This window comes from Macrotis lagotis, chromosome 5 (assembly GCF_037893015.1).
Source record: "Macrotis lagotis isolate mMagLag1 chromosome 5, bilby.v1.9.chrom.fasta, whole genome shotgun sequence".
In the NCBI taxonomy this organism is placed as follows: domain Eukaryota; kingdom Metazoa; phylum Chordata; class Mammalia; order Peramelemorphia; family Peramelidae; genus Macrotis; species Macrotis lagotis.
Genome location: NC_133662.1, coordinates 200,931,840 through 200,959,394, shown reverse-complemented (window position 1 = coordinate 200,959,394; position 27,555 = coordinate 200,931,840). Strand labels below are relative to the sequence as shown.

Sequence of the window (27,555 nt, the reverse complement as noted above, 5' to 3'; positions counted from 1 at the left end):
ATGTACTATATTTTCTCTCTCCTTTCCCTCTGTCTCTACTGTAGGGTAGCTGAGTGGCACAGCAAACAGATCCTCAGCCCTGGGGCCAAGAGGCCCTGAACCCACATACCACCCCTTACCCAGCATCCACCTGGCCCTATGGTCCTGGACAGGCCATCCAATCCCGGCCCCTTGCAAGAAGTAAAAGAAGAAAATGTGCCAAATCCCTCATTTTACAGGTGTTTAAAAGCAAGGACTAGAGTCAAGTGACTTGTTCAAGGTCACAAGGACAGTAAGTGGTAGAGAAAGGATTTGGACCCACATCCTCCTATGCCAAATCCAGTATTAGCCTCTTCAGAAGCTACAAAGAACATATTAAGGCCCAAGGTCACAGTTAAGTAAGTATTAAATGTCTAAAGGGAGGCTAGGTGATGCAGCAGATAAAGAACTGGCCCTGTGTTCAAATCCAGTCTCAGACACTTAGTAATTACCTAGCTGTGTGACCTTGGCCAAGCCACTTAACCCCATTGCCTTGCAACCCCCCCCCCAACGTGTCTAAAGCTGGATTTGAACTCAGATGCTCTTGACTCCAGGACCAGTGCTCCATCCCACTGTGCCACCAACCTGCCCCAGGGTGATACATTTTTTTAGTCACAGTAACACCTGAACATGATTTACTAAGTTCTAAGTGAATACCAATGTACATCAAAAGAGGAATATCTACATTGACAAAATCATGGCTCCTTAAGACCTAAAATAAACAAACAAATAAATAAATTGTATATATATGAAACACTAGATAATATGATTAAGTTTAACTTACATTTGTGTACAAGCCAATCTAGCCTGATACAATGAAAATGACCCTACTGCCATAGTTTATGTCTTTTGGATCAGGGAATATTGGAAACATTTAAAAAGCCAAAGTGATTCATTCCAATTTTATCTACTATGAAATTAAAAACATAAGAAAACTGAAGTAATTTTAAATTTAGTACTATTATATGAAATTAAAGACTGATATTTTTAAAAAATTAATTTTTGTGGCTAGCAAATTTACTCAAGCACATACTCTCTGACAATGTTTTAAGTAATTCAAAAGTACTTCCCTATGCATAAAATTCACTAGCTAAAGATAAGAAGTCTAAGCAAGAAATTACTATTTTTTATTTAACTGCCTAATTCCCTTTAATTTCCTTTTTCTCAAACTGAGGAAAACCCTGGAGAGATTGGTAAATATAAAGGCCAGTTGACTCCAGAGAGTGTTTATTTTTGGAATACCCAGCCAGTTCATTATTAGATAAAACTGTAAGACAACATCTGTATTTTGAATAAACCTTTCTTCTTTTCTGGTGTTGGGTCATTTGTAAATTCTGATATGTGGTGGATATTTCCAAATCCCATCTAAAAGTAATCTTACTGATACTTATTTCATAATCTGATTGAGATAAACTATGAGTATTCATTTCCAATAATGACCTGGTTGCCTTTCTTGGATTTACCCCAACAAATTTTTATGTATCTCAGAAATTCTGAAGTTTTCCCTTGTTCTAAAAAATTCCTTTAAAACAATTTGCCTTCTCCATATGTAGAACATTCAGAAATTATGCAATAGAAATTAGCTAAGAACCAAAGGAAATTAAATTCTTTCAAAGTTTATGCAAATGGACACTTTTTATTAAGATTCTAGGTTATAAGTGGGAATGCTTTTGTATTTCAGAAAACAAAGAAAACTGTCCAACTGTTTTGCCAGTCTCCGTAAATAATGATGAATAAAATATCTTAAGATGATCTACTGAAGAGGATGATTTTGAGGATCTGGTGAATTAGCTAAACATCAACACTTCTGAAGTCTTTGAAAACAAATATCAGAATCTGAAGAGCTTACAACATAAAAACATGTTTGCAATATCATTTATTTAAAATGTCTGAGTTATATAAAAAAACATAATTTGAAACTTTACTTTTTTGTGGGTGACAATTTTCCCATAATTTGTGTATAAATCATCTTATCTGTTTAAAATATCCAGAGAGGAACTACAAAATTTTTCAGTAGGAACTGTTCACAATCTCTTTCATCATGTAGTTGAGTCTGGTGTTGAAGATTGTTTGGGTAAAGCTGTTAACAGGACATTTTCTAAAGACACAAAGGAGTCTGTATAGTATTGCAAAGAAGCATTGTATCCCTTCTGTTGTAAATATTGGATTCGGCCTTGGTCAATCAGCAATTTACAGAGACGACCTATATTTTTCCTTTCTTCAACAGTAAGAAGCCTGGATTCAGCAGCAACAAAAAACAAAATCAAGATAAAATTAGCAATATGGTTTATTTAAAAACTTTGTCATGTATAATAAGTGTAATTTTTTTGAATTACAAAGTGGCACACAAACTACCCTACAGTATTAATACCCATGGAAATTTCTTCACAGAACCATTAACAAGCACACAATAAATCCCTAATTATGTCCCCAGAACTGTGTACATGCTGAACCTACTCTTCATGTCTTCTCTATTTGAGACCATAATCAATGATTTATGAATTTTAATTTGCTGTAAAATTCAATTTAGAATTCCATTTTATAATCTATATGTTATTATATATCTTGAGAAAATGAATAACGATCATTTCTCCTTCTTGTTGAATATCACAAAATGAGTCACTCACCCAGGTAAACCTTCGGGATTATCTGTTTTCCTGTAGCCTTCATGGTCATGCTCTTCTTCGTTATCACTGATCTGATCATCTCTTTTTTTTATATTAATTTTTGATGCTTCCAAAGTTGTTTCCCGCATTCCACAAGTGGCCCAGCTACTCATTCGTTGGAAATAGTTAAATTCCACTGGCCCAAGTCCTAGGGTCCTGAAAAATTCTTTGCCTACATAATGCCTCCAATCACACCTGTGATGACAACAGAGGGCAATAACGATGCCGGTCACAGGGATCCACTGCTCTAATTCATTCTTTTCACTTCCTTCATTTACCAAAGTATCATTTTCTGCATCATTTTTTACACGCTTGGCTACAGGTTCTTCATTTCTTTCTTTGCATCTGGTAGGATAGGTTTCAACTAAACACCGCAATGCAAGATCTGCAAACATAATTATATCATGTAATCTCCAAACCACACTGTAAGAAATAAATATTTTGTACATTTACTAAGCAATGCTACAAATACTAAATAATGTAATAAATATTTTCCTTTATCTCTGGGTAAATTATCTATTTTATTCTATAAATTCTTGGTTTTACCTTTCAATTTGTGAATATTCTCATTTTTTTTCTATTATTTACTCTCTAATAAAGCCTATATCTCCCAAAAGGCTAGAAAAACCTTAATTCAGCAGCTGGATTTTTTTTTCTCCTTACTCAGACCAAAATCTCAAGTATCTCCAAGAAAGAACTTTTATCTAAAAAAAAAATCTACTTCTAAAACCAAGGGAAATTGTAAATCAAACTCAAAACAAAATAAATAGAAGGCAAGGAGATAAACAGAAGGAAGGGGTGCAAACAACTTCCTCTTAGGTTGCTAGATATTGGAGGTGTATGATAACTCTCCAGCAGGAAGAAATGAGTACAGGGAAAAGGATAAGAAATTTCCCAACAAATTTCAATTTGTTCCTTGATTTCTTTCTTCTTTTTTATGTAATAAAGAGCTCACAGTTCCTAACACTCTAAGGAGTGCAAGGACTGTCACCTACATTTTACAGATGAGGAAATAGGCTCTGAGAAAGAAAAATGACTTGCCACTCATCACAAAGCTATCAAGTATCTCGGGCAAGACTGGGGCCCAGCTTTCTGACAGTGCTTGTGACTTTGGGTTGTTTTTTTTTTTTTAGATTTTTCAAGGCAATGGGGTTAAGTGGCTTGCCCAAGGCCACATGGCTAGGCAATTATTAAGTGTCTGAGGCCGGATTTGAATTCAGGTACTCCTGACTCCAAGGCCAGTGCCCTATCTGTGTTACCTAGCCACCCCGTGAATTCAGTTTTGGAGCTAGAAGGAGATCACATGCACCCACCGTTTAATTTTATCAATGAGGAAAATGAAGTTTGGACAAATTATGAAAGGTCATTCAGATACTGGCAAGAGTGGAACAGAAAACCAGCTCTCAGGACTCCTAATATCATACTCTAGCATTGTCTTACCTTACCTTATTAAAAGGCAAAGCAATGTGCATTTATACTTATAAAAATCAATTACCTTATAGAAAGAACAACTAAATAGTAGCAAATATTCATGTCCATGTGGCTAAAGGCTCCACACCAATAAGACTGTGAGCTATAAGGGGAAGACTAAAACAGACATTAAAATGAATAAAAAAAATCATTGAATTGTAACATTATCTGACCCCTCAAAATCCACAAATATGAGACAAAAATGACTGTCACAATTTCCTTACATAATTTCTATCTCTACCAGAAATAGCCTTTCTATTTCCCAAACTGGGATATTTAGCTACAGTTGTTATGGCAAGAAGGGAAAATAAAGTTGGTGAAAAGGTGGTGGGAGTAGGGTCTTAAAGGAATTATTTCAAAACAAAACAAAAGTACTCCATTTCTGACCAGCTCTGTCCTGAGATGCAGAGACCCAAATGCAGGACCAAGCAATCATGTCTTGATATGTCCTCTCCTTTCAATTTACTCCATTCCTAAAGAGAGTGGTGGGAAAGGAGACAGGAAACAAAGTTCCAAAGTGGCTTCTTTTACCTTGCCTTAACAAGATAGGTTTTCTATTATTATTTTTACATTCTATTTTTATTATTCTCACATTCTTAAAATTTCCCTTACTTTCTATGAACAATCTTGTTACCTTAAGAAATTGGGAACTATTTTGAAAAGCAATCCCTCCAAGGAACAAAAGATAAGTCTTTGTGACACAAAGTGATTCTTTTAATCTTTTACGACTTGACAAAAACATGATTTACACACACACACACACATACACAAGGTGGATGTGTGTGCACAGAGTAAATTAAAATTTAGAGAAGCCCTAGCCATATAAAGTATCAAAAGTAGTCTTAATTTTAATTTTTTTAAAAACTGTGTTTTGCTACTTCACAAGGTTAGGGCTATTTTAAATATTAGTAGAATTTATTAATGTTTTGCATTTTCCTGAAAAGTAAACAAAATCTTAGGACTTGGGAGAGACAAAGTCTAGCTAAGGCAAGCTCTCCCATAGAGAAGTTTAGTTAAAACGACAATATGACCTTTTATAATACAAGACAGTATACAATAATTGCATAAAAGGGTGAAGGTAAAGTATTATGTGAGGTCTAAGGAAGAAGGTTCATTCCTTGGGAGAATTTGGGAAGTTTTCTGGAGCAGGAAGCATTTGAGCTGGTTTTTAAAAAATGGTTAGAAATTCAATGAATGGGATAAACTGGGGAATGAAGGAAAAGGAAACAGAATGAAAGCACAGGAAACAGTGTGAGCAAAGGCAGCTGAATAGGAGATTATATGAGATATATATATATATATATATATATATATGTAAGCTATGGTGAGAAGTTCAACTTTGTTAGAGCATAAAGCGCAAGGAAGGAGATGCTATTGTATAGAATGGTAAGGTGGTGGTAAGGATGAAGGAAGAAATCTTTTGGATCTATGAAGAAGGGGAGAATTCAAGACCAAAATGCTATAAAGATAAATTACATAATTTTGATTATGTAAAATTTAGTCTTTTTTTGCACTACTTTCACTTAATATGCTTCACTTAAATGTGATTAAAATCAGGAGGGAAAATTAAATCAGGAAAAATATTTTCAGCAGGTTTCTCTGATAAAGGTCATATTCAATTGATATTTATAAAAACATGGACTGTTCCTGGAATGATAAAATCATTAAAGAATATGATTCAAATGGGTCATAGTGAGTCAGACAACTAAAAAAATGAAGAACAACAAGTGTAATGGGATATTATTTGCAATGAAAAAAGAAAGAGATTTTTAGAAAAACATGGGAGATGGGGCGGCTAGGTGGTGCAATGGATAAAGCACCAGCCCTGGAGTCAGGAGTACCTGGGTTCAAATCTGGTCTCAGACACTTAATAATTACCTAGCTGTGTGGCCTTGGGCAAGCCACTTAACACCATTTGCCTTGCAAAAACCTAAAAATAAAACAAAACAAAAAAACATGGGGGGACAGCTAGGTGGCACAGTGGCTAGAGCACTGGCCCTGGAGTCAGGAGAACCTGAGTTCAAATCCAACCTCAGACACTTAGTAATTACCTAGCTGTGTGACCTAGGGTACAAAAATAAAAACAAAAACAAAAAAAAAGGAAGAGTTAACCTGATTTAATCTGGGCAGAACCAAGAAAACAATGTAACAATGTATATAAAACATTCAGAAGATCAACAGTGAAATGCTGCCACCTCATGATCAAGAAGTATTAGATTCAAGGTGAAGAACGATATGCTCAGTGTGGAATGTTTGAATAAGTACATTTGTTTATATAAGAGTTCCTTCAATGAAAAGAGAAATAAAATTTTTTAGAAAAATTAACAAAGCAAAGGAATACCAGGGTGTCATTCAGCATCAGTTTATGAAGGGAACAAATGTTTTTTAATTAAAATAGAAGTTAAAAAAAAAGGCAAAAGAAAGGTTAGATGGTACCAGATTGTGAAAGGTCTTGAATATTTGAATTTTATTCAGAAGACTCTGAACTGAAGGGGCATAACCAGATATCTGTATAAAGAAAAAAATTCTATCAATAGTATGAAGGATAAATTATGGGGAGAGCATATAATTCAGAAGACTTGTTACAAGATATTTCAATAATCTAGGCAGCTGGAATGGGAGGGTAGTGTGAATGAGCGATTCTGTATTAATATGACAGTGTGATGGGGAAATAGTAAGCTTTGGTCATTCTGAATTTGATGGGCAAGAAGGCAGGCTGATGGGGACATACGGAAAGTACATTAGGTGACAGACAAAATATTTGGACATGTCTACCTCTTGATACTTACTAGCTGTGTGAACTTGGGCAAGTCACTTAACCCCACTGCCCCACAAAAAACCAAACCAAACAAAAAGAACTGGGGAGACTTGAAAATTCTATCCATTTAAACATACATTTGTTAAGCACCAGTAAAGTATTTGAATTACAAAATGAAAAATGGTTCCTACCCTCAAGAAGCTTATTTTCTCCTGGGGGATACAATATATCAACAAAGAAATAACTATATGGTAATATAAGGATGGAGACAGATAGGTGGACCAAGAACAGCTTCATATAGGAGTGCTGAGGCAAATGACAACTTCTAAGATGAGATGAAGGAAGAGACAGTACATTCTAAGCATGGGGACAACCTGAGCAAAGGCATGGAGTTCTGTGATTCCTGAGAAGATGCATGTAAGAAAAGATGATGGAAGGTCCTGGAGGAGGGACACTTATGACCTTTGTGAACTGTGGCAGTTACTTAACCTGCCAGGGTCTCAGTTACTTCATCTGTAAAAGGAGGACATTAGATTACAGGGCCTTTTCAGTCCCTTTTCTGCTTTAAACCTATGAACCCATGTACAAGGATGGGATCAATGATAAAAGTAGATAGATTAGAGTTGAAGACAGTACTTAATTACAAGATGTTATATAAAATGAAAGATTAGAATGTCTTGTTAATCTTAACATTTTATACTTCTACTTCATACCTGTTGCCACACCACACAAATGTTTTCCAATTCCAACCACAGGTAACTTCTCTTTTATTAGTACAGGTATTTTGTCTGGAAAAAAAAAAGCACGGGAAAACTGAGAAGAAATAAAAATGCAAAGATCTTTTGAAAGAAAAAAATAATATCTCTCTTCAGAGAGAGAAAATTAATGGAACCAAAGAATTTTAAAATTTTAGAGTTGAAATGGTTCTCATCTATAAAATGGATAGAAAGTTACAAGTGCCACCTCACAGTGTCTTTGTGAGGAAACCCCTTTATAAACAAATAAAAATTACTTTATTAAAAGTAAGAAGGATAACTTTAAAAACTCAGAAACACTTAACATAAAAGAGTTGATATGACTCGAATATAGTACCTATTTCTAGGTTAAATCTTAACTTTTATAAAAATCTGAATGGGATTCAGTTTAAATAAGCTTTGTGCCATTTTATAGAGAATTACAGAATTTCAAAGTTGGACTTAAGTGACTTTACAGTTTAAACTATAATAGGAAAAAAAAGATTTCCTCGTTAACACACTTGATTGGCTAAGTCATCAGCCAGTGTCAGTTGTTATCATAACCAAGTTAAGTACTCTATTCATGACATTATACTTCCATTCATTGCTTTCTGACTACTTCCATGTTTTGACTGATCAAATGAATTAATACATGTAAAGTGTTTTACAAACCATAAAATGCTATGGAAATGCAATTTTCAATTATTCTTTTCCCTAGAACCATGACAGACAGATAATTAAAAATAATCAACCAACTCAATTAATTAATTACCGACTGTGAGCTGTGTATCCAACTAGAAACTGGGGTCTGAGACCCAATCCCTCCCTCCATGGAGCTGAGCATCTCATGAGGTCATAAGAACCAAAGACAGATAACTGTAAGACACACTTAGCTATTAAGGATATTAGATAGTTGCTTAACAAAATATTATGTGAAATTACCAAATGGACCACTCTTGGAAGAAGAGCATTTAGGATTTAGAATCTTCAGATTTCATGTTGGATAGGACCTTAGATCTTATGTGGTCCATTTCCCTCATTTATTTGCCATCATTTTTCTCCTGAGCTCCAGGCTTATATCACCATCTTCATGTCTAAAATGAAATACTAATTTTCCCTGAAATTCACTGTTCAGCTAAACCTTCTTTCTCTTGAAGGTCACACTATCCCTCTAATCACCCAAGTTTGAAATTTCAGTCATCTGTGCCCTTTACTATCACCTTCTAAACACATATCAAGTCATAGCAATTCCATTTTCACAGAACCACTGTTTGAGTTGGAAGGGATCTATCTTCATGGTTACCTGGCTGAATACCTTCATTTTACATATGGAAAAAATTGAGGTCCAGGGAGCTCAAGTGACTTGCCAACACTGTAATCATAGAGTTTGATTCAAATTCAGGTTTTCTAATTCCAAATTTAATGTCCTTTCCATTTCAATAGGCTACCTTCTCAATAGCTTGCACCCCCTCCGTCCTCTAATCACATAGCTAACATCCTAGCTCAGACCCTCATTATTTCTCAACTCGGCTAATTGCACCATTTATTGGTGATCCTATATCTAGTCTTTGCCCTCTTCAATTTTTCCTCCATCCAACTGATGTATTGGTAGTTCTACAGAATAGGTCTAGCCATCTCACTTCTATTCAAGAAGTGCCAGTAACCCCTTAATAGGTTAATTAAATGCAAATTTAATAAATGCAAACACATTTTGTTTACTCTATTTTTTGTTTATCTCGCTTCAGAATCTGGCACCAACTGCCTACCTGATTTCACCTTCTTTACCTCAGGTGATTTCCATGCCAGACTCTGAATGTGACTTGCTGTTCCTGTATATCACATTCTACCCCATCACCTACAAACCTTTGTACTGTCTCTCTCATATCCGGAATGTTGTTCTCCTTCTTCCCGTCTACTGTGAGGAATGCTCAGCTCCCTTCGAGGTTCAGTTCATGTGCTACTTTCTTCATGAAGACATTCATGATCTCCTTTGGCAGTTAGTCCTCTTCCCTCCCACTAAGATTACCCAGTGATTACTTCCCTGGATACATATTGTTTCCCCTTAGTGGACTCTAAGGGCTACTTCAATTATTTTTGTATGTGTCTTTGAGAGGTAAAGCAACTGGGTCATAATTACACAGACATTAGTATTTCAGGCAGGATCTGAACCCAACTCTAAAAGACCTGTGTTCTACTTACTAGCTGAGATGTCTTTTGCTAACAGACTGGGCATATTTTTACTGAACTTATAGTCAAAAAATACCAGTCACAGAAGCTCAGAGTCAATGGGGTCTCTGCGGCTATCTTATTTAACTGATTCCTGAAATGGGATTCCATTTCTAGCATTACCCTCTTTTTCTTTTTATAATGTTGTTAAGGTCTATAAAATGTCAAACACTAAACATTTTGACTCCTGAGTTTCCCTTGAAATACTTTTCTATGTGTTGGGATTTATAAATAACCAACAAGAGTTTGGAAACAAATTATTTATTACTATTTAACTTAAAATTATGCAACTTACTCAAAGATAAATGTTGAATATCAATTTGAAGCCTTTCAAATACTGAGTTTCTGTTTTTGTGTTTACCATCTACCTGCACAAACAAAATACATTACAATGAACTTTTATTTAAAACACTTCATAAGGTTTTCTAAAATATTATTGATGCCTTTTTGGTTTTCATATAAAATATGAAGCAAAGCAAATATTTATCTAAGTTTTCATTATTGCAAAGTCTTGGAACTATAAAACAATTGAGAATACAAGTTAAAGACTTGCCAAAGGCCACACAGCTAGGTAATTAATTATTAAGTGTCTGAGACCAGATTTGAACCCAGGTACTTCTGACTCCAGGGCTGGTGCTTTATCCACTGCACCACTTAGCTGCCTGTAATTCCAAATATTCTTAAAAATTTAAAGTAAAGGCTATAAGCTGTGTTGATGCAGTTTAAGACAATGATAATCACTAGAAATAGAAAAAAAATTAAAATTCTCCCCTCCTCCCCATGACATACACACAAACACACACATACACACACACGTGCCTACATGAAAGAGCATTAATAGTTCTTCCTTCAAAGGCCTGCTCAGGTGCCTTAACTGAATCCCACAGCTATTTGGCTTCTCTTGCTCTTGGATTACTTAAATGATACTCAGTACTTATTAAATTACATTGTCTTCTACATGTGTAGTCAACCCTTCCCTACCCACCTAATTCCAGGAGAAATGTAAGCTACTTGAAGTCCAGGTCTGTTCTATTTTAATGTTTGTGACTGCAAAGCTAGCACAGTACCTTGAAAATGAGTAGTACTAAATGTTTCCTTTTAAATATTTGACTTCTAAGAGACTTTCTAAAGACAAGTCTAAACCATCAGATTGACATATCTTAATGTTTTAACTTACCTTGAATCTTGTGGTTACTCTTTCTACTAACAGGAAGTAGACTTTTTCAGCTTCTTGTAAGGCAATATCAACCCAATGAGACAATTTTCCCCTTCCAGCTCCAAACTCAACAAAGCATCTTCTTGGTCCCAGTAAATTTAATCTTTCCATGTTACCTAAAATTGAAGCCTGTAAACTTCTTAAGATTATTTTATAAAAAAATAGAAAATGTATTTGGTCCAATGTAGAGAAATGACCATGTAATTTGATATGTTCAATCAAATAAGAAAGATCATTATATTTAGTTATATTGATAATTTTAATTTGAGATCCATTTATTTAATTTTTGTGACTAGCTTTATTGTATTCGTTCATATAAAACCCTGTCGAGTAGAATCAGCCTTTTGAACAGTCCTGATGAGATTATAGGTATATAACTTCTGTGCAAGAAATTAATAATGGGGACATAAAAAGTTGGACACAACTAAAAAACAAATGAACAGTGATAGGGCTGGTTATGGTGGCAAACATGCCTGTAATCTCTGTTACCAGGAAAGGGTGAGAATAGTGGACTGCTTGAGTTTAGGAGTTCTGAGCTACATTAGCTGAGTTTCTCAGGTAGGTCCTGTAGGGAAGAAGGGTAGGATAGGGTTGTAGAGGTAGAGAAGAAGCACACATGCCCAGGTTGAAAAGTTATCAGGTCAAAGATAGTGATCAATAGCGGGATCAGGATCATGAGTGGTTGCTCAATGTCTACCCTGAGCAAGATAGGGAAATTCAATCTTCCCAGTCAGAAAATTTTGCTATGGTTAAGATATTATTTACTGCCTTTTTTTTGGTAGGGCAATGGGATTAAATGACTTGCCCAAGGTCACACAGCGATGTAATTAAGTGTCTGAAGCCAAATTTGAATGCAGGTCTTATTATTCTGTGCCCAATCTAAGGATTAGCCTCACTGAATTTAGTTAAGCCTGAACATTAGACAGAAGACAAACAACCATCATTGAGTATAAGTTCTTGCAACTTAGTAGGCAGTGCCAGAGCTTGTAAATCTCTAATATAGCATTCAAGAACCCAGGGTCACTTCTACTTCATGATCATACTTTAAAGGATAAGTTTAGAAAATATTCTCTTACTAATTACACCTATTTCTGTGAATTAATTGTATACATTGAACAGCAAACAATTTTTATTTAATAGAGTACTACAGAATAGTACATACCTGTTGTTTCAAGTGCTTGGATGCAGAATCACCATTTTTGGGGTCATTCAGGACATCATTCAATGCAGGATGTGACATTATTTGATCTTTAAGTGTACAATTCACTCCTATGTCAAAAATATAATGGCAAAAATATAAGGCTCAGGACCAATATACCAGTGTTCTAATGCTTCCTTGCATCTGGCCAGTCACCGGAGTGATTGTCAGTTTTTAATACAATAGCCCTTTAATACAATACAAATAACACTGAGGTTATATTGTAAAGTTATGTTGCTAATTTTCTTTTAAAATATAAAATATTCTAAGCTTTTTGTCAAAAGTGATAATATACAAATAAATTTTTTTTGTGGTTGTAAAATATAGCTTATAAATCATTCAAATTGAAGTGAAAGACCTATCAGGTCATTGTTAATGACTTAGTCTATTAAGAATATATGTATTTTTTGGGGGGGCAACTAGGTGGCACAATGGATAGAGCACCAGCCCTGGAGTCAGGAGTACCTGAGTTCAAATGGGACCTCAGACACTTAATAATTACCTAGCTGTGTGGCCTTGGGCAAACCACTTAACCCTATTGCCTTGCAAAAACTAAAAAAAAAGAAAAAAAGAATATATGTATTTTTGTAAAGAAAAAAATACTTGGGGTGGCTAGGTGGTACAGTGGATAAAGCACTGGCCCTGGAGTCAGGAGTACCAGGGTTCAAATATCAGCTCAGACACTTAATAATTACCTAGCTGTATGGCCTTGGGCAAGCCACTTAACCCCATTTGCCTTGTAAAAAAAAATACTTGTAGATAATTTAATCAGTCCAAGAAATCTTTGTTTTGCAAAAATAAAATGCTGCTTAGAGAATAAAGTTCCTTAAATATTTTTTTATCTTTTTGTGTGCTCAAGTGTATTTTCTTTTTTTATTTAAAGAAAGATTCTATTTATTTTGAATTTTACAATTTTCCCCCTATTCTTGCTTTCCTCCCCCCACCCCCACAGAAGGCTGTCTGTTAGTCTTTACATTGTTTCCATGGTATACACTGATCTAAATTGAATGTGATGAGAGAGAAATCATATCCTTAAGGAAGAAAAGTGAAGTATGAGAGATAGCAAAATTACATAGCAAGGTAACAGCCCCCCCCCCGCCAATTGAAGATAATAGTCTTTGCTCAAACTCTACAATTCTTTCTCTGGATAAAGATGGTATTCTCCATCGCAGACAGCCCAAAATTGTCCCTGACTGTTGCACTGATGGAATGAGCAAATCCATCAAGGTTGATCATCACCCCCATGTTGCTTTTAGGGTGTACAATGTTGTTCTGGTTCTGCTCATCTCACTCAGCATCAGTTCATGCAAATCCTTCCAGGCATCCCCTTCCTGGTTTCTAATAGAACAATAGTGTTCCATGACATACATATACCACATTAAGCCATTCCCCAATTGAAGCACATTCACTTAATTTCTAATTTTTTGCCACCACAAGCAGGGCTGCTATGAATATTCTTGTACAAGTGATGTTTTTACCCTTTTTCATAATCTCGTCAGAGTACAGACCCAGTAGTGGTATTGCTGGATCAAAAGGTATGCACATTTTTGTTGTTCTTTGGGCATAATTACAAATTTTTTCTCCAGAAAGGTTGGATGAGTTCACAGCTCCACCAGCAATGCATTAGTGTCCCAGATTTCCCACATCCCTTCCAACATTGATCATTGTCCTTTCTAGTCATATTGGGCCAGTCTGAGAAGTGAGAGGTGGTACCTCAGAGATGCTTTAATTTGTATTTCTCTAATAAGCAGTGATTTAAAGCAATTTTCCATGCTACTATGGATCGCTTTGATTTCCTAATCTGTAAATTGCCTTTGCATATCCTTTGACTATTTATCAATTGTGGAATGGCTTTTTTTTTAAATTTGACCCAATTCTCTGTATATTTTAGAAATGAGTCCTTTGTCAGAAACAGCAGTTGTAAAAATTGTTTCCCAATTTACTACATTACTTTTGATCTTGATTACAGTGGCTTTGTCTGTGCAAAGGCTTTTTAATTTAATGTAATTAAAATCATCTAGTTTGTTTTTAATGATATTCTCCATCTTTTTCTTGGTCATAAACCACTTCCCTTTCCATAGATCTGACAGGTAAACTACTCCTTGATCTTCTACTTTGCTTATAATATTGTTTTTTATGTCTAAATCCTGTATCCATTTTGATCTTATCTTGGTATAGGGTGTGAGGTGTTGGTCTAATCCAAGTTTCTTCCATACTAACTTCCAATTTTCCCAACAGTTTTTATCGAAAAGAGAGTTTTTAATCCAATAACTGGACTCCTTGGGTTTACCAAACAGCAGATTACTATAATCATTTCCTGCTTTTGCACCTAGTCTATTCCACTGATCCACCATTCTATTTCTTAGCCAATACCAGCAGTTCTGATGACTGATGTTTTATGATATAATTTTACATCTAGTAAGGCTAAGCCACTTCTTTTGTACTTTTTTTCATTGAATCCCTGGAAATTCTTGACTTTTTATTTCTCCATATGAATTTACTTACAATTTTTTCTAATTCATTAAAATATTTTTTTTTGGAATTTTGATCTGCAGGGCATTAACAAGTAGTTTAATTTTGGTAGAATTTTGATTTTTATTATATTAGCTCAACCTATCCATGAGCAGTTGATGTTTGCCCAGTTATTTAAATCTGATTTTATTTGTGTGAGAAGTGTTTTGTAACTGTTTGCAAAAAGTTTTTGAGTCTGTCAAATGTATTTTCTGTCGATTTATGGGATGTTCTGTATAAAGCTGTGTATACCTGTTACAGTTTGAGCTAAAAGCATTTTTTTATCTGAACCTAGTCAAGTATATTTGACATGTCACAAATAGTATCTTTGTCAATAAAATTCTGATTATTTAATTAAAAAACGTAAGGTTCCTCAATTATTATAGCATCTAATCACTTGAAGCTTTAAAATATTTCATTGTTCAGTTTTAGTCAGACATACCTTTACTGGCTTTTTTCAGTTTCTTAATTAAGTTTTCCAATTGCTCTTCAGATAGAGAAGAAATTGGGACCTATATTTAAAACCAAAATAATACTAAATAAAATATTTCCTTTTAAATATTCTCTATATAATCAGTCTCATAAATATGTAACTTTAAAATGAAGCATACATATAAATAGATGTCTCCTAATGTCTCCTTCTGCCTGAATTCTTCCTCATTACTGCTGTTCTAGAAAACTCCCATGAGTTTTCTCATGTTCAGTGGAAAAACCACTCAAGTCTGTAACCCCCAATTGTTAAACCTCATAACAATAAAAAGTACTGGTTCCTAAAGCTCCATTCAGCTGTCACTTCTCTATCCCATTCATAGAAAAATAGAATTAGGACATAACCTACTTATTTCACAGATAAATAAACTGGGTCCCAGAGAGATGAAAGGATTTGGTTGTTGAATCACAGGTATTAAGTGGCAGTCAGAATCAGAATCCCAGGATCTTGCTCCTGTAGGATTTAGCCTCAAAGGGGATAGAGACCCAAGTTCATGGCTATTAATAGAAGAAATTTCTTCAAGCATTCTGTGTTACCATTCCCTCCTCAATTTCCTCTCAATATACTCCAGGACCAAGTTTAAAATCTGTTTGGCAAATGGAGCCCTTCACCTTTATCCTTCCTACCTTTCTAGTTTTTACACCCTACTCCCAACCTTGCACTTAAAGATCCAGTTACACTAGCTTTACATACTCCTTCTCCCAAGCAGTCTTCTCAGTGGTTTTCTGAATGCCTGGAATGGTCTTTCTCCTCACTTGTCCCTCCTGGCTTCCCAGAACAATTCAATTCCTCCCCACCCCACTTCCTGCTAAACTGACCTTCACATGATGCTCTATTTATTTTGTATATACAGTTATTTGAATGTTGTCTCTTCCATTGAATACCAGCTCCTTGAGGACAGGGATCATCTCTGTAGCCTCAGTGCTTAAAAGATACTCAACTGATTTTTTAATTATAAATAAATTATAAACATAAATAGACTGTAAGTTATAAATTAAATGTGTATATATGTATGGGAAGTGGGAGGTGGCTGGCCTAAGAATTTTGCTAACATTTATAATACTGCTTCAATGAAAAAATTACAAATTTTGTACAAATGTACAAAACTGCAAATAATCAACTAAGAAACTAATTTTATAACATCACATTCATAGATTAGAAATTGTTTTGATATTCTTTTTAAATTAAATGATGACTTAATGCACTTACCAGTTCATCGAGAATTTCCGTTTCATCTTTTAATCCTGCATTAATATCTTGAATAAAGTAGTCCTTAAGATAAAATAGAAAATGCTGATTGAAACTGGTATAATAATTAAATAAATCTAAGAGAGCTATGGTTTTATCAGTGTGGATGCTCATTCCAACAAAAAAGGGTAAACTCCACTGCCAATGGTTTCATGAACTATTCAACAAAAAAGTAAGAATTGCCAGCCATTCAACTTCTCCAACAGATCAACTCAGATTTTTTAAATACACAAATAAATGTATATTGATCTATTTATCTATCGCTAGCTAACCTTAAAGTCCTATGTAAATGCTAAGTACTATTATTATGAAGATAATAAAAGTGGAGATGATGATATCTGGGTCATATTTTCCCATTAGCCTGTAAGTTTCCTTAAGTCAAGAACTAAATTAATTCAACTAAAATTTGATTCAAATTTATGTTTTATTTAAATTCTAGTACTGAGAATAGTGCTTTGCACATAGCAGACATTTACAGAAGCGTAAGGAACCTATTTTCTTCTTCCCTATTAAGATAGTGAGCTTTTTGCCTTTCTGTGCAACCCCAGAACCTAAACTGTATAAAAAGTGCTTATAAATGTTACTGACTGACTTAAAGGACTGTTGGTAGTGACTAAAATAGACAGTTTTGCTAAAAACTAGTTAATGGTTCAGCTTTTATAATTATTAGACATTACAGCTCTTGAAAAATGAATGAACAGGAAATTATTTAAGTGCTCATTACATTTTAAGCAGTGGGGATAAAAGTTGAAAAACAAAACATTAAGACAATCCCAGTTAGGCCTCTGGAGAGAGATAACACAAAAAAGAAAGCTAAGTTGTAAGACAAAAGGCTCAGAAAGCCCCAAGGGTGTAATGAGAGAACACAGGGTAAGCTCCAGGGATGCTTAGGTTACCTAAATAGGTTCAGATGACAGTGAGAAATAGAGCAAGGCAGGGAGTAAATCAAGTCAGGGTAGCTGATAAAGGAGGCAGAAGGGCAGATGGAAGCCTTGGTAGTCCTCCATTGGTTTCCACCTCATCCAAATCCTGTGAATAGTAAAGCAGCGCAAGCTAAGGGGGAAGGGAAGAATAAGAGTCGCTCACCACATGGAGACCCAGATGGGTTCTGGGGCAGAAGGGCTGGATGGGAGGAGTGAAAAGGCCAGGTGGTTGGGCAGATACCCTGAGTGGTGATAACTAGGATTGTCTGGGGCAAGAGAAGTTTCATTTGGTCTCTGCTTCAGGATTTATACTGAGGAAGGAAATTACCATTTCCAAAGCAACCTGTTCCACTTTTAGACCACTTTAATTCATGGAAGAATTTTCCTTATATCAAGTCTAAACTTTTCTGTTATTTCTACTGACTGCTCTAAGTTTTGGTCACTGGAACCAAGCAAAATAAATCCAACACTTTTTTCTCATGACTGTTTTTCAAATATTTGAAGAAAATGGGCATTAAATCTCCCTTCTTTGAAGGTTAAACATCTCAGATTCTTTCAACTGACTGTGCTTTCTAAGCCTCTCAATATACAGTTTATCTATGTACTCAAAAACCTGCATAAAATGTTGTTCTAGGTGTGGTTTTACCATGGAAGTGTATTGTGAAACTTCTTTTGTCATCAATGGCATACCTTGTTTAATGCAGACTAAAAGTGCATTGCTTTCTTTTTTTTTGACTGTTATATCATACTGCTGAAATATCAAAAACTCATTTTCTAAAATCTCCATGTTTTTTAATAGAAAGTATTGTCTTGCCAATCTCCTTAATCCTATTTTTCTGAATTTAATTTCTGAATCTAAGAGTTGAACTTCACAATTTTCACTCTGAAGTTCTACCTTCACTAAATCTGATCTTGTTTCTAATCTTATTTAAAATTCAGATTTTGTCAACATATTTGCTATCCCTCTTTGCATTAATTATACTTTGTCAAATCAATGATAAAAATGATGAATAACACAGGCCAAGAACAGATTACTGAAATTTTTCACCAAGAGAGATTTCTCCCAAGTTGACAATAACCAAAAAATGATTATGTCCTAGCTTTTTTTTTTTTTTTGCAAGGCAATGGGGTTTAGTGGCTTGCCCAAGGCCACACAGTTAGGTAATTATTAAGTTTCTGAGACTGGATTTGAACTCAGGTACTCCTAATTCCAGGGCCAGTGCTCTATCTACTGCGCTACCTAGAAACCCTTGTGTCCTAGCTTTTCAATCAACCAGTTTATAAACTTACCTAACTGCAATGTCATTTAGCCCATCTTGCCATCTTATCGCATAGCACAGGATTCTGTCAAACACTTCGCTGAAATCTCAGTCTATTAGGCCATGTATTCTCTGAGTCTACACTATCAAAAAAGGAAATGAGATTAATCTGGCATCATCTATCTTTTTATGAACCTGTACTGATTTTTAAGGATCAGAGGTTTCCCAAGTGCTTAGAAACCAAGCCTTTAATAGGTTCTAGAAAATAAATTCCAGGGAAAAGATCAGCTCATAGGTCAATATTTTGCAAATGCCACCCACATGAAGGTGGCTTTTGTTTAAAGAAAAAAAGATGTCCGAGTTAGATATCATTTTATTTTCCCATAAAAGTGCTTTGGTATATTTTATATGAAATATCAAACAGGAGATCTATATACTGTGGTTTTACAGTTATTAAAACCCCTTAATTAGACATTTTGCTTAATTCCTGCAGCACTTTTGAAATATCATATCACTTTTAGTACTTTTAAATTTATGAAATGATGAAATTCATTTTAACAGCTAACTCTCATAACTGGCCTTTCCAAAGAAACATCTCTTATTGTTCACAAGTATTGAGTAACCCAAAGAGCCCAGGATAGGGAGTCAGAAAACCTGGTTCTAATCACAGTTCTGATAACTGTGACCAAAGGAATGGAGGTCATATAACCTCTCTTTGCCTCAATTTCATCTGTAATGTTAAAAAATTACAATAATTTCTTTTAAATGATGTGATGAGGTTTCTGGCCAAGATGGCATTGAGAAGACAGGCAGAGTTCTAAAGTCTCCTTATCTTCCCTTATAAATCATATGAAACAAACCTCTTAACAGAAATCCAATTGACAAAACCCAGAAAGAAAAGCCAGGAGAAGAACATCCACCTCAGGATCAGTTTTCAGTGATCCTGGGTGAGTGTGGGTGCAGGGGGTGGACTCTGCCAGGAGCAGGGGACCAGTGAGAGCTTGGGAGCCTGGATCTGTTGCCAGATTAGCCACCTGGGAGCCTGAGGGCCTGTGAACCGGATCAGCTTGAGCAGCAGAGGGGCTAGAGCCTGGGGCTTGGGTCAACTAGGGAGCAGAGGCTTGGGTGGCAGGGCTGGAGGGAGAGTTCCTGAACAGGAGGGCTGGTCAGGAGGGACTCAGAGTCCTCACCTCCATTTCAGTTGAAGCCTCTTCTCAGAACAAACACAATTACAGACCTTCTCCCCTAAGCTAAGGCAGAGCAGCAGAACCACCTCAGCTGACAACATAGAGTGTGATCACCTCACCCCAGGGGATAGCTCACCATTGATCAAAGCCGAAAGTATTTAACAGCTTCAATCACTGCCTCCAGGCCAAGGGAGAGGGGCCTCAATCAAGGTCACAGACACTCCAGAGAAAGCAACCAGCACCCCTACTGGTCATCTGGAGATATTACACTCAGTGAGCGAAACCTCTACCACCCCTACTGGCCAGCTGGAGATATTACACTCAGTGAGTAAAGACTCTAGGATCCCAACACCAAACCCCTGTGAACCAGCCCCTCCCCAACACAAGGTTTTAGGATAATGAAGAAAGGCCAGTGCAAGGAGGGTCCACAGAAAAATTCTTGTAAGGAAAAGAGACACTAACTCAGAAAGACCTAGAACCTCAGAGGAGAATATGATCTGGTCTCCAGCACATAAAGACTTCCTTGAAGGTATCAGGAAGGAGTTTAAAAATCATTTGGAAAATTTGGGAAAAGAAACTCAAGAGAAAATTAACACATTGCAAGAGAAAATTAACATCTCACAACAAGAAAACAAATCACTGGAAAATACAATTGGACAAATGCCAAAAGAAGATAATTCTCTCAAAACCTCAATTGGTCAAATGGAATTGCAAAAAGGTAAATGAAAAAAATGCTTCTCTTAAAAAAATGGAGTCTGTGGAAACTAATGACTTCATGAGACAGCAAGAGTCTGTTAAACAAAACCAAAAAATCAAAAAAATAGAATAAAATGTAAAATACCTCATCAGCAAAACCACTGATCCTTGAGAATAAATCAAGGAGGGACCATCTGAGAATTATATATATAGGCCTTCCTGAAAACATTGAAGAGAGGGGAAAAAAAAAGCCTGGACTTAATATTACAGGATTTAGTGATGGAAAATTGCCCTGATATTATGGAACCAGAGGGCAAAATATTTATTGAAAGAATACATCGTTCCCCTCTGGAAAGAGATCCTAAAATGAAAACACCAAGGAATGTTGTGGCCAAATTCCAGAACTATCAGATAAAAGAGAAAATCCTGCAAGCAGCCAGAAAGAAACAATTTAAATACCAAGGAGCCCCAGTAAGGAACGCAGGACCTGGCTGCATCAACATTAAGGGATCGAAGGGCCTGGAACAAGATATTCTCAAAAGCATGGGAGCTTGGAATGCAGTCATGAATCCACTTTTTTTAGGTTTTTTTTGGTAAGGCAAATGGGGTTAAGTGGCTTGCCCAAGGCCACACAGGTAGGTAATTATTAAGTGTCTAAGACCGGATTTGAACCCAGGTACTCCTGACTCCAGGGCCAATGCTTTATCCACTGCACCACCTAGCTGCCCCCAAGAGCCTTCTCTTTCAGGGGAAAAGATGGACATTTAATGAGATGGAAGACTTCCAACAATTCCTGATGAAAAAAACAAAGCTAAATAGAAAATATGGACATTAAACAGGAGGTTGAAGAGACACATAAAAAGGTAAAAAGAAAAAGGAGGGTAAAGGAAAACAAAAACTGCTATCTAATAAGATGAAACTGGCTATATCCCACCCTGGGAAAAAGATTCTCATAACTCTTGAGAACTGTAACTCTATCACAGAGAATATACTTAGAAGTGATGGACATTCATGACTTATCCATAAGACTGCTACCCAATGGGATGAAACTGGTTAGATTCCTACTTGGGAGAAAGACTCTAACAACTCTCAGTAATTGTAACTCTAAGCACCAACCCTGGAGTCAGGAGTACCTGAGTTCAAATCAGGTCTCAGACACTTAATAATTACCTAGCTGTGTGGCCTTGGGCAAGCCACTTAACCCCATTTGCCTTGCAAAAAATAAAATAAAAAAAAGAAGTATAACTCTATTAGAGAGAATATACTTAGCCAGAGTGATGGATAACTCAGAATTTTCTATGACTTATATAGAATGATTTAAAAACACTTCCTCCTTAAAAAGGGGGACAGGAAGGAGACAGGAGGAGGAGGGAGGGGATTGAATGGGGGTTAATCTCATTACATTAAAAGGTACAAAAGACCTACTGTAATAAAGGGGAAGAAGGGAGGAAATGAGAAATACCTGAATCTTTTCATCAGACTTGGCTTAAAGTTAACTTACACACACTCAGTTAACTTAAAAAACAACTTACCTTTCAAGTATTAAAAGGGGAAAAGGGGAGTGGGGGATGGAGACAAGGAGGGGGGAGAAAAAAAGGGGAACAGAAGGAAGGGAAGGGAAAGGGGGGAAAAGGGAAAGAGGAAAGAAAGGGGAGGGGTGGATATAGGTGGGCAAACACACTGAAGATGGTGATATTCAAAAAAAATACTGGGGAATACGGATTAAGGGGGTGGGAAAGAGGAAAAATATAAACAGAGGGCAATAAAGAGTTAGTAATTATAACTTTGAATGTGAATGGGATGAACTCTCCCTTAAAATGAAAGTGAATAGCAGAGTGGATTAAAAACCAGAATGCTACAATATGCTGCTTACAAGAAACTCATTTGAAGTAGAGAGATACAGATAGAGTAAAGGTAAAAGGTTGGAGCAAAATACATTTTGCTTCAGCTGAAGTGAAAAAAAGCAGGGGTAGTAATCCTCATCTCAGACAAAGCAACTGCAAAAATACATAGTATTGAAAGAGATAAGGAAGGAAACTATATCCTCCTAAAAGGTACCATAGACAATAAAGTGATTTCAATACTGAATATGCATGCACCCAATGGTTCAGCATCCAGATTCTTAGAGGAGAAGCTGAAAGAACTGCAGGAATTCATAGACAGCGAAACTCTACTAGTGGGAGACCTCAATCTTCTGCTCTCAGATTTAGATAAATTGAATCATAAAATAAACAATAAAGAAGTTAAGGAGGTAAATAGATTGTTAGAAAACCTAGATATGATAGACTTATGGAGGAAACTGAATGGGGATAGAAAGGAATATACTTTTTTTCCTGCAGTACATGGCACTTATACAAAAATTGACCATGTACTAGGGCATAAAAACCTAATAATCAATTGCAGAAAGGCAGAAATAGTGAATACATCTTTCTCAGAGCATAATGCAATAAAAATCATACAAAATACTGGACCAGGGAGACCAGAACTAATTGGATACTGAATAACCTCATTTTAAAGAATGAGTGAATCAAACAACAAATTATAGAAAGAATTAATTATGTTATCCTAGATAACAGTAATGAAACAACCTACCAAAACCTATGGGATTCACTCAAAGCGGCTGTCAGGAGATATATTATATCTTTAAATGCTTATGTGAATAAATTAGAGAATGAGGAAATCAATGAACTAAATATGCAACCAAAAGAATTATAGAAAGAACAAATTAACACCCCCAATTAAATACCAAATTAGAAATTCTAAAAATTAAAGGAGAAATTAATAAAATCGAAAGAAAAAACTATTGAATTAATAAATAAAACAAAAAGTTGGTTTTATGAAAAAACCAATAAAATTGATAAACCTCTGGTCAATTTGATTAAAAAAAAAGGAAGAAAAAGACCAAAACAATTGGCTTCAATTCTATATAAACTCTTTGGAAAAACAGGGAAAGATGGAACTCTGCCTAACTCTTTCTATGACACCAATATTGTGCTGATACCTAAACCAGGAAGAGTTAAAACAGAGAAAGAAAATTACAGACCTATCTCCCTGATGAATATAGATGCAAAAATCTTAAATAAAATCTTAGCAAAATGATTACAACAAATTATCACTAGAATAATACATTCTGACCAAGTAGGATTTATCCCAGGAATGCAGGGTTGGTTCAATATTGAGAAAACTGTTAGTATAATTAATTATATCAATAACATACCTATCAGAAATAATATGATCATATCAATAGATGCTGAAAAAGTTTTTGACAAAATACAGCACCCGTTCCTACGAAAAACACTAGAGAGTGTAGGAATGAATGGACTGCTCCTTAGAATAATAAGCAGTATCTATCTGAAACCATCAACAAGCATTATATTCAATGGGGAGAGGCTAGAGGCATTCCCAATAAGATCAGGGCTGAAACAAGGATGCCCATTATCACCACTACTATTCAATATCATATTAGAAATGTTAGCTTCAGCAATAAGAGAAGAAAAAGAAATTGAAGGAATTAGAACTGCGAAGGAAGAGACAAAACTCTCACTATTTGCAGATGACATGATGGTATACCTAGACAATCCCAAGACATCATCCAAAAAACTACTGGAAGCAATTAGCAACTTTAGCGAAGTTGCAGGATATAAAACAAATCCTTAAATGATGTAATGAAAGTAACTGGTGAACATTAAAACATTATATAAATATGATTATTAGCAGTAGGATTGCTACAAAGTATAATGCATTTGTGCTATATCTTGATTACACAGGTCCTATATTCATCTGTGTCATCACTAATTACAACCATAAGTTAATTATTTGAAAACTTTTGTTCTATAAAAATTCCATTACCTGAAATAAAGTTGTAAGTAGCTTCACAGAATTAAATCATACACAAAACATAAAAGTGAATATTATCAAAAATCTATCTATATAACTTTCTCTATTTTAATCACTGTTTTTTTCTCTAAAACAATTTGCATCTCACAGTGAAAATAGGTACTGTAAACTTAAAGATGATACATAAATGTGAACTTTTATTATATAAAAATGTTAAGCAATATATTTCAGAGCATTTTTTTTAACTGATAAAGATACTTACTGGTTTTGGTTTCTCTCTGGAGTTACATTTTTTCAAATGTTTTTCAAGCTGATCTTCATATACTGTGCTAAATTTAAGAAGGCAATTATTTTCAAACACAAGTATTTAGGAGTTGTATTTAAAAGAGAAAATGCTTTAAGTTTAATTAGTCCATACTTACTGTTTTGGATCTAGGGGACAGCATATCCTTTTTCTGCTATTTTCTTCCTAGATTAAAAAGAACCCATTATTTAGTTGAAATAATAAGCTTAATCTTCTCTGATCATAACTTTTCTAATCTTACCATATTCTCTAGCAGTTCTATCCCTCTTTAACCAATCTATCACCCCTGCTTTGGTTTAATTTTCCTACCTTCATAATCTTGTCTAACTTGAACTAAATCTTATTGTCCACTTTTGAATTCTTATGATACCCTAACACCGTGCTTCCTGACTTACTGAAAATACCACGGACATCCAAAATAAGTTCTTTCATCTTCCCTTTGCCACATTTCAAAACATTCATGTTATCTTCTTTACCTTTTCTCTTCTCTTTTGCTGCAGTACTATCCTTGGAGTGATGGCAGGGCATTACTATCTCTTTCCCTTTTCTTCCAGGAACTTACCCCAGAAATCATTCCCACTCCTTGCAAATGAACCCTTTATTTCTCCCTACCAACACATCTAGGTCTCCCTCATCCTTAAACAAAGCAAAACACTTCACTTGACTTTAAAATTCCTACTGTCCTGTTTTTCCTTTCTTTTCTCTATCAATTATAGCACAACCAACACATTCTTTTTTTAAAAAATTTATTTATTGAGGTTTTTGCAAGGCAATGGGTTAAGTGACTTACCCAAGTTCACACAGTGTCTGAGGCTGGATTTGAAACCAGGTCCTCCTGACTCCAGGGTGGTGCTCTATCCATTGCACCACTTATCTGCCCCCTCCTTTCTTCCATTCCTTAAGTAGAATGATTCACTTCCAATTACTGACTCTCCTTTTTCACTAGCCACTCACATTTTAACCTTCACTTAGGTTTCCAATTTCATCACTATTGAAATTGCTTCTTTTCTTCAAAGCCACTAACAATCTCGTAACTGATAAATCTAATGGCTTTTTTCTCATTAGTCTCCTTGTGGTCTCCTCTGCAGTATTTTACATTGTCCACCACCTCCCTTCTCTTGGCTATTTCCAGAGAGATTTTTTGATAGCATTTGTTTACCTACCTGGTCCTACCTTTACCCCTCTGGCCTGATGTCCAGGTCTAGCCATCTATATGTGGGATTCCCACAAGGCTATGTATCCTTGACTCCCTTCTTTTTTTATATATGTTCTTAGAGATCTCTTCAATATCTCAAGACTGTTAATGTCATTATGCAGATGACTCTCAAATCTACATATTCTTTTTTCCTGAACCACTCCTTTATACCAACTGTCTTATAAAAGTCTGCACCAAAAGACTTCAAAGAACTTTAAAATCAAACTTATCTAAAAATGGAACTCATAATTCCCCCCCACAAAAGTTTATAACCTAAACCTTCTCTTCCTTCAAAGGTTCCTATTTTCTCCTAGTCACCCAGTTCCATAATAGTAAAGTCATCTTTACTCTTCCCTTGCCCTTACCATTACACCAACACCCAATGGCTGTCATCTTAATTCAGCCTCTAAAATCTTCTTGCATCCCCTTCTTTCTCTCATTATTGTTTTGTTTTCTGAACTATTATTCTAACTTCACTGGATTCTCTACTTGTAGCCTGGATGCTTCTTAATTCATGCTCCATGTTGTGGTTTTCAGTTATTTTCAGTTGTGTTGACTCTATGACCCCATTTTGGGATTTTCATGGCAAAGATACTAGAGTGGTTTGACTGGTTTGTCATTCCCTTCTCCAGCTCATTTTTACAAAAGAGGAAACTGAGGCAAATAGTGTTAAGCCACTTGTCCAGGGTCACACAACTAATGCCTGAAGCCAGATCTGAACTCAGGAAGATAAGTCTTCCTAACTCTAGGACTAGCATTCTTTACTTTGTCTCCAAGCTATCACAACCTTCCTTTGGAAACAGCTATCCAAGGTTTAACTATGACATTCTTTGGCTCAAAACCACTGACTCCTTATTGCCTCAAGAATAATATAGATATGCAAAAATGACTAATATGTAAATATGTTAAACACAAATGGACATGTACATATGCAAATTCTATAAGACTGTTTGCTGCCAAGGAGAGGGGGAAAGGGAAGGGAGGTGGTAGAAAAATGTGTAAATTTGTGAATGGATGAATGCTGGAAAAATATCATAGTATGTAATTGGAAAAATAAAATATCAAATTAAAAAAGAAGAAAATCATGGAAACTCAGCCTGGCATTTAGAGACCTTTATAATCTTGCTCAGTCTTGTTACCTTTCTAGCTTTAATTCATATTATTTCCTTTCTCTTTTTCTTCTAATAAAACTTTTATCTTAACTGCTCCCCAAATCTGATATTTTTCTCTTCTACCTCCTTATGTTTGCAAAGACCAGTCCCCTTCCCTGGAATGAGACTTTCTTATCTCTGTTGCTCTGAACTGTCTTCCTATAAGATTCTGATCAGATGTCAATCATCTGTGAAGCTTTTCTATATCCTCCTGGTGTTTAATGCAGTCTTGTCACAAATTACTTTATGTATTTACTTTACTCATCTACTTATATGTTTGATCTTCACCATAGAATGGAAGCACCTTTGAGACATAAGATATTTCATTTTTGGTCAGGTTCTTGTACACAGTATTCAGTCAAAATGCTATTGGGAGGATTATTATTATTATTTTAGGAGTAGGAGAATCCTAATCAATGATTTCTTAGTTAAGTTTAATAAATTATAGGATAGTGATGGTAATTAACA

The 27,555-nt window shown here is 35.4% G+C and overlaps 2 protein-coding genes across 8 annotated transcripts in view; one reads left to right on the top strand and one right to left on the bottom strand.

The window, feature by feature from the left end:
- Positions 1-3,282, top strand: part of LRRC39 (leucine rich repeat containing 39) — a 30,168-nt gene extending 26,886 nt beyond the window's left edge. For 4 of the 5 annotated variants that reach the window (XM_074188259.1, XM_074188260.1, XM_074188262.1 and 1 more), the window contains one exon: positions 1,700-3,280. In XM_074188259.1, coding sequence (XP_074044360.1) covers positions 1,700-1,755 — 56 coding nt within the window. In that variant the 3' untranslated portion in view covers positions 1,756-3,280. Of the gene's footprint in view, positions 1-1,699 lie in introns of all 5 variants that reach the window. The other variant, XM_074188263.1, reaches the window with a different exon arrangement.
- Positions 1,635-27,555, bottom strand: part of TRMT13 (tRNA methyltransferase 13 homolog) — a 28,928-nt gene continuing 3,007 nt past the window's right edge. The window contains exons 2-11 of one of the 3 annotated variants that reach the window (XM_074188256.1): positions 24,860-24,906; positions 24,700-24,766; positions 16,497-16,559; positions 15,240-15,309; positions 12,251-12,357; positions 11,050-11,217; positions 10,168-10,240; positions 7,626-7,700; positions 2,646-3,069; positions 1,635-2,253 (exon numbers count right to left, since the gene is read on the bottom strand). In XM_074188256.1, the coding sequence (XP_074044357.1) occupies positions 2,058-2,253; positions 2,646-3,069; positions 7,626-7,700; positions 10,168-10,240; positions 11,050-11,217; positions 12,251-12,357; positions 15,240-15,309; positions 16,497-16,559; positions 24,700-24,766; positions 24,860-24,906 (1,290 nt within the window). In that variant the 3' untranslated portion in view covers positions 1,635-2,057. Of the gene's footprint in view, positions 2,254-2,645; positions 4,628-7,625; positions 7,701-10,167; positions 10,241-11,049; positions 11,218-12,250; positions 12,358-15,239; positions 15,310-16,496; positions 16,560-24,699; positions 24,767-24,859; positions 24,907-27,555 lie in introns of those variants that run through there. The other 2 variants (XM_074188257.1, XM_074188258.1) reach the window with 2 other exon arrangements.